At 41.4% G+C, this 15,005-nt stretch overlaps 1 protein-coding gene across 8 annotated transcripts in view; it reads right to left on the bottom strand.

Annotated features, from left to right (window-relative positions):
- Nucleotides 1-15,005, bottom strand: part of LOC128689736 (SAC3 domain-containing protein 1) — a 126,738-nt gene that overhangs the window by 70,306 nt on the left and 41,427 nt on the right. For all 8 annotated transcript variants that reach the window (XR_011392327.1, XM_070087656.1, XM_070087650.1 and 5 more), the window contains one exon: nucleotides 3,036-3,578. Coding sequence is in view for 7 of the 8 variants with exons in the window: in XM_070087656.1 (XP_069943757.1) it covers nucleotides 3,036-3,578 (543 nt within the window). In the remaining variant the exon portion in view is untranslated. The remainder of the gene's footprint in view (nucleotides 1-3,035; nucleotides 3,579-15,005) is intronic.

The raw sequence follows: 15,005 nt of genomic DNA, 5'->3' as shown, positions 1-15,005 counted from the left end.
ATGTCAATGCAACTCTTGAGATAAGAACAACATTTGTAATAACTGTAAAGTCTCTGAATTTTTCCTTAATTCATATTGTCACTTCACTTCATTTTGCTAACATTCTTCTCCTGAGTGTAGATTTTTGGAGAATTTTTCCAGTCACTGTACTGTGACTTTTTATTCTAAATGTGTAGGTTGGCAGACAGCAACCACCCAGGGAAGTACTACTGTCCTACCAAATGAGTGTGAGACAGAAACCTGTATTTGTTGTACATGATGGTAGGAGGGCTGGTTGTTTCTTTCCATCTCATAAACACACAAGATAACAGGTACAGTAGGGCTCCACTTATACAGCAGGTTAGGTTCCAGGCCACTGCCGCAAAGCAGACATTGCCAGAAAGCAGAACGCCATTTTTTCCCACTTATAAATGCATATAAATGCCAGATAACAAGTTTACACTAACATTTATTAAGTTAGCAACAGAACTAGGCATTAAAAACAATAAGAAGTAAAATACACACACAGTACACTCATTATTTACCTCAAAATATTTTTAGTCTTAATGTAGGGCAAAAGGCGAGTAGTATTTACATAAAGAAGTCAGGTGTGGTAGCCCTCCCCTTTCTTCATCGACATTTAAAAGTTCCTCAAAACATTCTCGCCATCTACCCAATACCTCCATCTCCTCATCCACTAACTCCCCTACTCTGTTTTTAACTAACAAATCCATTCATTCCCTGGGCTTTCTTAACTTGTTTAACTCACTCTAAAAAATTATCTTATTTTCACTAAAATTTCTTGACAGTGCCTCTCCCACCCTATCATCTGCTCTCCTTTTACACTATCTCACCACTTTCTTCACCTTTCTTTTACTCTCCATATACTCTACTCTTCTTATAACACTTGTGCTTTGTAAAAACCTCTTATAAGCTACCTTTTTCTCTTTTATCACACCCTTTACTTTATCATTCCACCAATCACTCCTCTTTCCTCCTGCACCCACCCTCCTATAACCACAAACCTCTGCCCCACATTCTAATACTGCATTTTTAAAACTATTCCAACCCTCTTCAACCCCCCCACTACTCATACTTGCACCAGCCCACCTTTCTGCCAATAGTTACTTTTATCTCACCCGAACTTCCTCCTCCCTTAGTTTAAACACTCACCTCCCTCTTACTTGTTGTCATTTTCCTCTTGTCCCATCTACCTCTTACTCTAACTGTAGCTACAACTAAATAATGATCCGATATATCAGTTGCCCCTCTATAAACGTGTACATCCTGGAGCCTACCCATCAACCTTTTATCCACCAACACATAATCTAATAAACTACTTTACGTGCTATATTATACCTTGTATATTTATTTATCCTCTTCTTCGTAAGTCCCCTGGCACCCCAAATTTACCTACTACTCCCTCCACAACATTTTTACCCGCTTTAGCATTGAAATCCCCAACCACAAGTACTCTCACACTTGGTTCAAAACTCCTCACGCATTCACTCAACATTTCCCAAAATCCCTCTCTCTCCTCTACACTTCTTTCTTCTCCAGGTGCATATATGCTTACTATAACCCACTTTTCACATCCAACCTTTATTTTACTCCACATAATCCTTGAATTAATACATTTATACACTCCCTCTTTTCCTGCCATAGCTTATCCTTCAACATTATTGCTACTACTCCTTTAGCTCTAACTCTATTTGAAACCCCTGACCTAATCCCATTTATTCCTCTCCACTGAAACTCTCCTACCCCCTTCAGCTTTGTTTCACTTAACTCTTAAATGGTCCAAACGTATATATACGTTTTTTCAACATCTGAAAGTATGTAAAAAAATGTAGATTTTTTTTTTGTTTTACATGTGAAAACGTGTAAAAAACTTTTATCTACATTTTTTTTGTTATATTTGAAAATATGTAAAAAAAAGTAGATCTACTTCTGTAGCACTACGAATTTGAACGTCGATCTGTTTGTACCGTTTAAGGGTTAAAGCCAGGACATCCAGCTTCTTCTCATTTGTAACATCCACAATCATCTTTTTCTTATCATGCGCACAACATCCATGCACATTCAGACATCCCACTTTGACAATTATCTTCTTTATTCTTTTTAGTAATTATTACAGGAAAAAGGGTTACTAGCCCATTGTTCCCGGCATTTTAGTTGACTCGTACAACACGCATGGCTTACGGTCGTAATTTGGATGGTACCTGTACTACCATCCTGCCAAGTGAGTGTAAAACAAAAGCCTGTAATTGTTTTACATGATGGTAGGATCGCTGGTGTCCTTTTTGCTGTCTCATAAACATGCAAGATTTCAGGTACGTCTTGCTACTTCTACTTACACTTAGGTCACACTACACATACATGTACAAGCATATATACACACACCCCTCAGGGTTTTCTTTTATTTTCTTTCTAGTTCTTGTTCTTGCTTATTTCCTCTTATCTCCATGGGGAAGTGCAACAGAATTCTTCCTCCGTAAGCCATGCATGTTGTAAGAGGCGACTAAAATGCCTGGAGCAAGGGGCTAGTAACCCCTTCTCCTGTATAAATTACTAAATTTAAAAAGAGAAACTTTCGTTTTTCTTTTTGGGCCACCCCGCCTTGGTGGGATACAGCCAGTTTGTTGAAAAAAAAAAATAACATGACACTGTCTTTTAATTTCTATTCTCCTGAATATTTTACTCTACATATACTCTGCCTTTTGTATATCACTTTTACATTGTAAAAACTTCTCATCAGGTAGCTTTTTCTCACATATCACCCAATCAACCTCATCATTCCACTAATCCTTCTTGATTCTTACAGGTCATACAGCACCTGGAAAATGGGAGGTAATCAGTTTGATCAACTTGGAAGGTAATTCCAAATTGTTGGATCAAGAACCCTTAAGTGACAGGCTCTTTGTCACTCTATATGGGACAGGAAGTGTAATTACAGCATAATATAGTGAACAATGAATACAAAATCATATAAAAATTAAATAAATACTGAAATAGCTACTGGGACTTATGAAAATGATAGTGCAGCAATACTGTACCTTATCTTTTTTTGAAGCTGAAATGCATGCATCAATACTTCTTCATTTCCAAAGTTTACTAGCAAATACAATGCCTCTGCTTCCTCCCTGAATGTATAACCAGAAATCACTTTATTTTCACATTCTTTTGTTCTACCTGTTGGTACTGAGAATGATGATATTTCAGAATCTGCAAAACCTCCTGAATTGTTTGCAAGACTTAATTCTCTTAATGAATTTGTTACACCTGTGCTTGAGTTTTGGTCTAGACATGAATCACCAGACATTCTTAAGCTTATTCCACCTTCCTTTCTTGTTCTTCTATGGAATTTTTTTTCAGTAGTTCTTGCATCCTGAACAATCTTGCTTTCACTTGTATCATCATTACTGTCATTCCAAATTTCTTCATCACAACAGTCAGGAAATAGCCTGGAGTCTACAAAACTAGTGTCCTTATTCTGACAATCTTGTTCATGGAAGAGCGCAACAACAAGTGTTAATGTTTCAGTAAGGTGTTTCTTATTGAGATATGGGTCAAAGTCACAGAGATCATGTTCACAAGTTCTGAAAACAGAGTAAAACATATAATAAGTAAATAAAGACTAACAAATCTGACATTTTAAAACATAACTGTAGAGATGTGTAATTTTTACCTACTTTACTGAGAAACCTATCCAAATTTTTCCATCACAATTGCAGAACTTATAGGTAGTAGGTTGGTAGACAAGGACATACTACCATCCTGCCAAATGAGTGTAAAACGAAAGTCTGTAATTGTTTTACATGATGGTAGGATTGCTGGTGTCCATTTTTCTGTCTCATAAACATGCAAGGTTTCAGGTACATCTTGTTACTTCTACTTACACTTAGGTCACACTACACATACATGTCCAAGCATATATACACATACCCCTCTGGGTTTTCTTCTATTTTCTTACTAGTTCTTGTTCTTGTTTATTTCCTCTTATCTCCATGGGGAAGTGGAACAGAATTCTTCCTCAGTAAGCTATACGTGTTGCAAAAGGCGACTAAAATGCCAGGAGCAAAGGGCTAGTAACCCCTTCTCCTGTATAAATTACTAGGTTTATAGGTTTAAAGAGAGAAACTTTTGTTTTTCTTTTTGGGCCACCCTGCCTCGCCTCGGTGGGATACAGCCGGTGCGTTAAAAGAAGAAGAATTGCATAACTGCAAATGGTTTACTCAAGCTTGAAATTTTATAATGATTTATATAAAGAAAAAATCTCTGCCATGAAGGCTTTTAAATATCATTTTAACACTGCCCATTTCCCACCAAGGTAGGACAACTCCAAAAAGAAGAAATACTTTCATTGTTATTCATTCAATCACTGTCTTTCCAGAAATATGCTGACTTTACAGCTCAGATGACTGTTTGAACTGCAGCATCCACATTTCACCTTCGAAGTGCAATCACTGTACGTCTCACATCCAGGGCTCAAGTCTGGATAACCAGTTTCCCCGAATTCCTTCATTTTTGTTAATTTGCTCACACTCCATTAAAACATCAAATCATAAAAACCACTTGCCTCCAATCACTTCTTACATGCTCTCACAAGCTTGTTGGAAGTCCAAGCTACTAGATCTCAAAACCTCCATTAATTCCCCTCCATTCAACCTTCCTGAGATGACCCGTGCCCCTTCTTTCCCCCACCCTTCTACTCATCCTATTTTTCTCCATCCTCTCTAAATGTCCAAACCACCTCAATAACCCTTTCTCTTCTCTCTGAATAATACTTTTGATAACCCCCATATCTAATCTCCAAGCTCTGAATTCTCTGCACATTACCCTCTAATATACCTCCACTGCCTCCAGTTTCGTTGCAAAATATAAAACCCATGTTTCACACCCATGTTTTGGTACCACTCTACTCTTGTACATTTCCCTTTTTTGCCTCCAGGGATAAGGTTTTTTGTCTCCAGATGCCTTAATGCACAACCTACCTTTTTCCTCTTTTCAATTTTATGGTTACTCTCTTCTTACAAAGACCCATCTGCCAACAAGTCCACTTCCAAATATCTAAAAGCATTCACTTTCTCCATACTTCCTCCCTCCAATCTGATAGCCAATCTTTCACTGGCTAGAGTTTTAGTCATTCTCATTACTGTGTTTTTTGTGTTTCCTTCGAATTTTCTTCTTTTAAATACCCTTCCAGATTTGTCTACTAACCTTTGCCCAAAATGCTCTGCACATTTAGGGGCTTTCTGCATATACACCCAAATGTCATTCACCTTTGTACAATGTGTCATGCTGAAATATTATTATTATTATAATTTTTTTTTTTTTTTTTTTTCAACAAGTCGGCCGTCTCCCACCGAGGCAGGGTGACCCAAAAAAAAGAAAGAAAATCCCCAAAAAGAAAATACTTTCATCATCATTCAACACTTTCACCACACTCACACATTATCACTGCTTTTGCAGAGGTGCTCAGAATACAACAGTTTAGAAGCATATATGTATAGAGATACACAACATATCCCTCCAAACTGCCAATATCCCAAACCCCTCCTTTTATAGGTAGTAGGTTGGTAGACAGCAACCACCCAGGGAGGTACTACCATCCTGCCAAGTCAGTGTAAAACGAAAGCCTGTAATTGTTTTACATGATGGTAGGATTGCTGGTCTCTTTTGTCTGTCTCATAAATATGCAAGATTACAGGTACGTCTTGCTACTTCTACTTACACTTAGGTCACACTACACATACATGTACACGTTTATTTATACACACTCATCTGAGTTTTCTTTGATTTTATCTTAATAGTTCTTGGTCTTATTACTTTTCCTTTTATATCCATGGGGAAGTGGAATAAGAATCTTTCCTCCGTAAGCCATGCGTGTTGTAAAAGTCAACTAAAATGCCGGGAACAATGGGCTAGTAACCCCTTTTCCTGTAAAGATTACTAAAAAGAATAAGAAGATTATTATAATTATTATTATTATAATTATTATTATTATTTCAGAATTTCCCCAAAGAATTGTGTCATCAGCATAAAGCAACTGTGACAACTTCCACTCTATTAGATTCATGATCTTTTAATTTTGCACCTCTCCTCACCACCTTATAAGTACAGTATAGTGCATATTAACTGGGACAGTGATGAAATAAGACAACAGCTATACGTGTCGTAGGAGGCGACTAAATGCCAGGAGCAATGGCCTAGTAAGCCTTTCTCCTGTATAAACTACTAAAAGCAAGGAAAACAAAAACTTTATAAAATTGGGATGTCTGAATGTATGTGGATGTAGTGCAGATAATAAGAAAGAAATGACTGCTAATGTTATGAATGAAAAGAAGTAGGATGTCCTAGCCCTAAGCAAAACAAAGCTGAAGGGGTTAGGGAAGTTTCAGTCTGGAGAAATAAATAGGATTAAGTCAGGAGTATCTGAGAGAGTTAGGGCTAAGGAAGGGGTAGCAATAATGTTGAAGGATCAGTTATGGAGAGAGAAGAGGGAATATAAATGTATAAACTCAAGGATTATGTGGATTAAAATTAGGGTCAGATATGAAAAGTGGGTCATAATAAGTGTGTATGCACCTGGAGAAGAGAGGAGTGTACAGGAAAGAGAGATTTTGGGAGATGTTGAGAGAGAGTGTAGGAACTTTTGAGCCAAGTGAGAGAGTAACTGTGGTAGGGGCCCTAAATGCTAAAGTAGGAGAAGCATTTACAGAGGGTGTGGTAGGTAAGTAGCCGGGTCGCCACATGGAGAAGACCCGGGCCAGAAGTACTGGCGAATCTCTAATGAAGGTAGGCAAGTTTGGGGTGCCAGGTGTAAATGATAATGGGGAGCATGTGACTGAATTTTGGTCCTCATCCAATCAAATTCTTCTCATCAGCTTCACATCATGTGTGTGTGTACTCACCTAATTGTGGTTGCAGGGGTCGATACTCAGCTCCTGGCCCCTCCTCTTCACTGACCATTACTGGGTCCTCCCTCTCCCTGCTTCATGAACTTTATCATACCTCATCTTAAAACTGTGTATGATTCCTGCCTCCACTACATCACTTGCCAGACTATTCCACTTCCTAACAACTCTGGTTGAAGAAATACTTCCTAACATCCCTTTGGCTCATTTGAGTCTTCAACTTCCAATGTGACCCCATGTTTCTGTGTCCCATCTCTGGAACATCCTGTCTCTGTCCACCTCATCTATTCCATGCAGTATTTTGTATGTTGTTATCATATCACCCCTGACCCTCCTGTCTTCCAGTGTCATCAGACCGATTTCCCTTAACCTTTCTTCATAGAACATTCCCCTTAGCTCTGGAACCAGCCTTTTTGCAAACCTTTGCACTTTCTCTAATTTCTGGATGTGCTTGACCAGGTGTGGGTTCCAAACTGGTGCTGTGTACTCCAGTATGGGCCTGACGTACACTGTGTATAGAGTCTTGAACGATTCCTTATTGAGGTATCAGAATGCTATTCTCAGGTTTGCCAGGCGCTGATATGCTGCAGCAGTTATTGGGTTAATGTTGGCTTCCAGCGACGTGCTCGGTGTTATACTCGCCCTCAGATCTTTCTCCTTGAGTGAGGTTTGCAGTCTTTGGCTGCCTAGCCTATACTCTGTCTGAGGTCTTCTTTGCCCTTTCCCGATCTTTGTGACTTTGCACTTGGTGGGGTTAAATTCTAGGGGCCAGTTGCTGGACCACACATCCAGCCTGTCCAGGTCTCTTTGTAGACCTGTCTGGTCCACATCTGATTTAATTCTCATTAACTTCGCATCATCTGCAATATAGACACTTCTGAGTCTATCCCTTCTGTCACGTTATTCACATATACCAAGAATACCACTGGTCCTAGGACTGATCCCTGTGGGACCCCACTCATCACAGGCGCCTACTGTGATAACTCATCATGTACCATGACTCGCTGTTGCCTCCCTGTCAGGTATTCTCTGATCCATTGCAGTGCTCTTCCTGTTATATGTGCCTGATCCTCTAGCTTCTGCACTAATCTCTTGTGAGGAACTTTGTCGAAGGCCTTCTTGCAGTCCAAGAAAATGCAATCGACCCACCCCTCACTCTCATGTCTTACTTCAGTTACCTTGTCATTAAAACTCCAGTAGGTTTATGACACAGGATTTGCCTTCCATGAATCCATACTCTGTGTGTGTACTCACCTAGTTGAGGTTGCGGGGGTCGAGTCCGAGCTCCTGGCCCCGCCTCTTCACTGATCGCTACTAGGTCACTCTCCCTGAACCGTGAGCTTTATCATACCTCTGCTTAAAGCTATGTATGGATCCTGCCTCCACTACATCACTTCCCAAACTATTCCACTTACTGACTACTCTGTGGCTGAAGAAATACTTCCTAACATCCCTGTGATTCATCTGTGTCTTCAGCTTCCAATTGTGTCCCCTTGTTACTGTGTCCAATCTCTGGAACATCCTGTCTTTGTCCACCTTGTCAATTCCTCTCAGTATTTTGTATGTCGTTATCATGTCCCCCCTATCTCTCCTGTCCTCCAGTGTCGTCAGGTTGATTTCCCTTAACCTCTCCTCGTAGGACATACCTCTTAGCTCTGGGACTAGTCTTGTTGCAAACCTTTGCACTTTCTCTAGTTTCTTCACGTGCTTGGCTAGGTGTGGGTTCCAAACTGGCGCCGCATACTCCAATATGGGCCTAACGTACACGGTGTACAGGGTCCTGAATGATTCCTTATTAAGATGTCGGAATGCTGTTCTGAGGTTTGCTAGGCGCCCATATGCTGCAGCAGTTATTTGGTTGATGTGCGCTTCAGGAGATGTGCCTGGTGTTATACTCACCCCAAGATCTTTTTCCTTGAGTGAGGTTTGTAGTCTCTGGCCCCCTAGACTGTACTCTGTCTGCAGTCTTCTTTGCCCTTCCCCAACCTTCATGACTTTGCACTTGGTGAGATTGAACTCCAGGAGCCAATTGCTGGACCAGGTCTGCAGCCTGTCCAGATCCCTTTGTAGTTCTGCCTGGTCTTCGATCGAGTGAACTCTTCTCATCAACTTCACGTCATCTGCAAACAGGGACACCTCAGAGTCTATTCCTTCCGTCATGTCGTTCACAAATACCAGAAACAGCACTGGTCCTAGGACTGACCCCTGTGGGACCCCGCTGGTCACAGGTGCCCACTCTGACACCTCGCCACGTACCATGACTCGCTGCTGTCTTCCTGACAAGTATTCCCTGATCCATTGTAGTGCCTTCCCTGTTATCCCTGCTTGGTCCTCCAGTTTTTGCACCAATCTCTTGTGTGGAACTGTGTCAAACGCCTTCTTGCAGTCCAAGAAAATGCAATCCACCCACCCCTCTCTCTCTTGTCTTACTGCTGTCACCATGTCATAGAACTCCAGTAGGTTTGTGACACAGGATTTCCCATCCCTGAAACCATGTTGGCTGCTGTTGATGAGATCGTTGCTTTCTAGGTGTTCCACCACTCTTCTCCTGATAATCTTCTCCATGATTTTGCATACTATACATGTCAGTGACACTGGTCTGTAGTTTAATGCTTCATGTCTGTCTCCTTTTTTTAAAGATTGGGACTACATTTGCTGTCTTCCATGCCTCAGGCAATCTCCCTGTTTCGATAGATGTATTGAATATTGTTGTTAGGGGTACACATAGCACCTCTGCTCTCTCTCTCAATACCCATGGGGAGATGTTATCTGGCCCCATTGCCTTTGAGGTATCTAGCTCACTCAGAAGCCTCTTCACTTCTTCCTCGGTTGTGTGCACTGTGTCCAGCACATGGTGGTGTGCCCCACCTCTCCGTCTTTCTGGAGCCCCTTCTGTCTCCTCTGTGAACACTTCTTTGTGTGTGTGTGTGTGTGTGTGTGTGTGTGTGTGTGTGTGTGTGTGTGTGTGTGTGTGTGTGTGTGTGTGTCTGTGTCTGTGTCTGTGTGTGTGTGTGTGTGTGTGTGTGTGTGTGTGTGTGTGTGTGTGTGTGTGTGTGTACACATACCTAATTGTGGTTGCAGGGGTTGAGACTCAGCTCTTGGCCCTGCCTCTTCACTTACCGCTATTGGGTCCTCCCTCTCCCTGCTCCATGAGTTTTATCATACCTCGTCTTAAAACTATGTATGGTTCCTGCCTCCACTATATCATTTGCCAGACTATTCCACTTTCTAACAACTCTGCAGCTGAAGAAATACTTCCTAACATCCCTTTGACTCATCTGAGTCTTCAACTTCCAATTGTGGCCCCTTGGTTCTGTGTCCCATCTCTGGAACATCCTGTCTGTCCACCTCATCTATTCCACGCAGTATTTTGTATGTCGTTATCATGTCACCCCTGACCCTTCTGTCCTCCAGTGTCGTCAGACCGATTTCCCTTACCCTTTCTTCATAGGACATTCCCCTTATCTCTTGAACCAGCCATGTTGCAAACCTTTGCACTTTCTCTAATTTTTTGATGTGCTTGACCAAGTGTGGGATCCAAACTGGTGCTGCGTACTCCAGTATGGGCCTGACGTACACTGTGTATAGAGTCTTGAATGATTCCTTACTGAGGTATTGGAACGCTGTTCTCAGGTTCACCAGGCGTCCGTATGCCACAGCAATTATCCGCTTAATGTGTGCTTCCGGCGACGTGCTCGGTATTATACTCGCCCCTAGATCTTTCTCCTTGAGTGAGGTTTGCAGTCTTTGGCCACCTAGCCTTTACTCCGTCTGCGGTCTTTCTTTGCCCTTCCCCGATCTTCACGACTTTGCATTTGGTGGGGTTAAATTCTAGGAGCCAGTTGCTGGACCATGTGTCCAGCCTGTCCATGTCTCTTTGTAGGCTTGTCTGATCCTCATCTGATATTATTCTCCTCATTAGCTTCACATCATCTGCAAACAGGGACATTTCTGAGTGTATCCTTTCTGTCATGTCATTCACATATACCAAGAATAGCACTGGTCCCAGGACTGATCCCTGTGGGATCCCAGGTGCCCACTGCAATACCTCATCACGTACCATGACTTGCTGTTGTCTCACTGTCAGGTATTCTTTGATCCATTGCAGTGCCCTTCCTGTTATATGTGCCTGATCCTCTAGCTTCTGCACTAATCTCTTGTGAGGACCTGTGTCGAAGGCCTTCTTGCAGTCCAAGAAAATGCAATCAGCCCACCCCTCCCTCTCATGTCTTACGTCAGTTACCTTGTCATAAAACTTCAGTAGGGTTATGACACAGGATTTGCCTTCCGTGAATCTATGCTGGCTGTTGTTTATAACCTTGTTCAGCTCCAGACGCTCCACCACTCTCCTCCTGATAATCTTCTCCATGACTTTGCATACTGTGCATGTCATTGATACTGGTCTATACTTTAGTGCTTCATTTCTGTCTCCTTTCTTAAAAATGGGGACTGCATTTGCTGTCTTCCATACCTCAGGTAGTTGCCCAGTTTCAAGGGATGTGTTGAAGATTGTGGTTAGTGGCACACACAATGTCTCTGCTCCCTTTCTAAGGACCCATCGAGAGATGTTGACTGGTCCCACTGCCTTTGAGATATCAAGGTCACTTAGGAGCTTCGTCACCTCCTCCTTGGTTGTGTGTATTTCATCCAACACATGTTGGTATATCCCTTGTTGGTGTACCCCTCTGTTTTGTCTTCTCAGTGTCCTTTCTGCCTCCGCTGTAAATACTTCCTAAAATCTCATGTTGAGCTCCTCACATACTTCTTGGTCATTTCTTGTGAGCTCCCCACCTTCTTTCCTCAGCCTGATTACCTGGTCCTTGACTGTTGTCTTCCTCTGATGTGGCTGTAAAGCAGTTTTGGGTCAAACTTGACTTTCAATGCTTTGTCGTTTTCATACTGCCTTTGGGCCTCTCTCCTTATCTGTGCACACTTGTTTCTGGCTCGTCAACTTATCTCTTTATTTTCCTGGGTCCTTTGCCTTCTGCACATTTTCCATTCTCTAGTGCATTTAGTAAAGAGAAAGAACTCTGGAACATGTGTAATACATATCCGGGGGGGGTGGGTGGTTGGCTGACTGGCTGACTGAGTGTGACTGTCTCTCTCTCTGTATCTCTATATCTATCTCTGTATCTCTATATCTATCTCTGTATCTCTATATCTATCTCTGTATCTATCTCTATATCTATCTATCTATCTCTATATCTATCTATCTCTATATCTATCTCTCTCTATATATCTCTCTCTCTCTATATATATATATATATCTCTATATCTCTCTCTCTCTATATCTCTCTCTCTATATCTCTCTCTCTATATATCTCTCTCTATATATCTCTCTATCTCTCTCTCACAGGTACACGTAAGTAAAGTTATCATACATAGTATAAATTGCCTAGGATAACCCAAAAAATCCAGACAAAGTGCTATACAGTGGATCTGTGCTCCAGTGCCCTAATAATAATAATTATTATTATTACAATAATACATATGTACTAATATTAATAATAATATTATTATTTATTTATTTATTTATTTATTATCACACTGGCCGATTCCCACCAAGGCAGGGTGGCCCGAAAAAGAAAAACTTTCACCATCATTCACTCCATCACTGTCTTGCCAGAAGGGTGCTTTACACTACAGTTTTTAAACTGCAACATTAACACCCCTCCTTCAGAGTGCAGGCACTGTACTTCCCATCTCCAGGACTCAAGTCCGGCCTGCCGGTTTCCCTGAATCCCTTCATAAATGTTACTTTGCTCACACTCCAACAGCACGTCAAGTATTAAAAACCATTTGTCTCCATTCACTCCTATCAAACACGCTCACGCATGCCTGCTGGAAGTCCAAGCCCCTCGCACACAAAACCTCCTTTACCCCCTCCCTCCAACCCTTCCTAGGCCGACCCCTACCCCGCCTTCCTTCCACTACAGACTGATACACTCTTGAAGTCATTCTGTTTCGCTCCATTCTCTCTACATGTCCGAACCACCTCAACAACCCTTCCTCAGCCCTCTGGACAACAGTTTTGGTAATCCCGCACCTCCTCCTAACTTCCAAACTACGAATTCTCTGCATTATATTCACACCACACATTGCCCTCAGACATGACATCTCCACTGCCTCCAGCCTTCTCCTCGCTGCAACATTCATCACCCACGCTTCACACCCATATAAGAGCGTTGGTAAAACTATACTCTCATACATTCCCCTCTTTGCCTCCAAGGACAAAGTTCTTTGTCTCCACAGACTCCTAAGTGCACCACTCACTCTTTTTCCCTCATCAATTCTATGATTCACCTCATCTTTCATAGACCCATCCGCTGACACGTCCACTCCCAAATATCTGAATACGTTCACCTCCTCCATTCTCTCTCCCTCCAATCTGATATTCAATCTTTCATCACCTAATCTTTTTGTTATCCTCATAACCTTACTCTTTCCTGTATTCACCTTTAATTTTCTTCTTTTGCACACCCTACCAAATTCATCCACCAATCTCTGCAGCTTCTCTTCAGAATCTCCCAAGAGCACAGTGTCATCAGCAAAGAGCAGCTGTGACAACTCCCACTTTGTGTGTGATTCTTTATCTTTTAACTCCACGCCTCTTGCCAAGACCCTCGCATTTACTTCTCTTACAACCCCATCTATAAATATAATAATCGTGTCCACTCATTACTTACCTTAAAATATCTGTAGTCTTAATGTAGAGTGAGAGGTGAGTAAACAAGATTAAATGAATAAACGAGAGAATGAGTGTAAAAGGTTCACGAGTTATGTAAACAAACGTTGTTGTTGTTGTTGTTACCAGCCTGGACACGAATGGTTTCTGTTCACCCTGTCAAGCCGACCAGAAAAACATCTCATATTTGTTAATTTATATGTTTATATGTTATGTAGCATGTTTAATATATAATTTTGAAAAAAAAAATCATAGATGGATTAAGCAAAATGTCTATATTAATGTTTTATACACATTTAACGCGCCTCAGTGCTTATTATTGTGTTATTATTAATATGGCATCTTCAAGACCAATTACACTCTTAATGAGTGGCTCTGAGACAGACAAGCAGACAGAAAAACAGGCACAGGTAGACAGAAAGACAGACACACAGGTAGACAGAAAGACAGACACACAGGTAGACAGAAAGACAGACACACAGGTAGACAGAAAGACAGACACACAGGTAGACAAAGACAGACACAGATAGACAGACACACACACACAGGTAGACAGACACACACACACAGGTAGACAAAGACACACAGACAGAAAGACAGATGCACAGGTAGACAGAAAGACACACACAGGTAGACAGACAGATAAACAGAGATACAGACAGACACAGATATACAGGCAGACAGATACAGACAGGTTTATGTGCAACAGTGAAAACAAATAGAGATTCAGACTTCATCTTAGGGGCCATGGTGAAATTTACTGTCCAGTTCGTACAGTTAATACAGTATGATGCTGCTGACTGGGCAGGGTTACTCAAACTGATGCTGCCTGCATGACGCACTGCCGCCGCAAGTATTGTCAAATATTGTACAGCGGTGTGCATCAGCCGGCCCAGCCCAGCTGCCAGATGCACGGTCGTAAGTCGAGTGGACATCTGTCGAGTAGGTCGTAAGATGGAATGTAGGTGTATTTGTATATCATATCCTCTTCATACCTCCGTCGAACTGCTCGGTATTATGCCAAATATTATTTATTCTGGAGTATTTAACATGTTTTATGTTATTTATATTGTTTATTATGCCATATTAGATCAATTGTGATAGGCAAATAAGCTGTAGTGTTGATATTAGCATAATAATAAAGCATATTCTCCTGCATCATGAGACTGAGCTCATGGCAACTGACAGTGGCTTTAAAGCCACCTTATCTTTAATGGATAATGTACTATGTCGGTGCTTTACATAATGAGAAGCATTTCTTTTATTCATTGGAACCATAGCTAGGGGTAAAAGTAAGCAAGTTATAACAATAAATGGAGAAAAAGAAATTAGAAAGACTTATGCAGCAAGTAGCGCCACCAAACAGTACCAGCAGGTTGGTGTGGCGACCCTGGAAATTTGAAATTATGCTAGCCAAAATTAGT

The sequence above is a fragment of the Cherax quadricarinatus genome, chromosome 22 (assembly GCF_038502225.1).
Source record: "Cherax quadricarinatus isolate ZL_2023a chromosome 22, ASM3850222v1, whole genome shotgun sequence".
Taxonomy (NCBI): domain Eukaryota; kingdom Metazoa; phylum Arthropoda; class Malacostraca; order Decapoda; family Parastacidae; genus Cherax; species Cherax quadricarinatus.
Note: the sequence above shows the minus strand (reverse complement) of the source record. Positions and strands in the feature narration are given on the sequence as shown.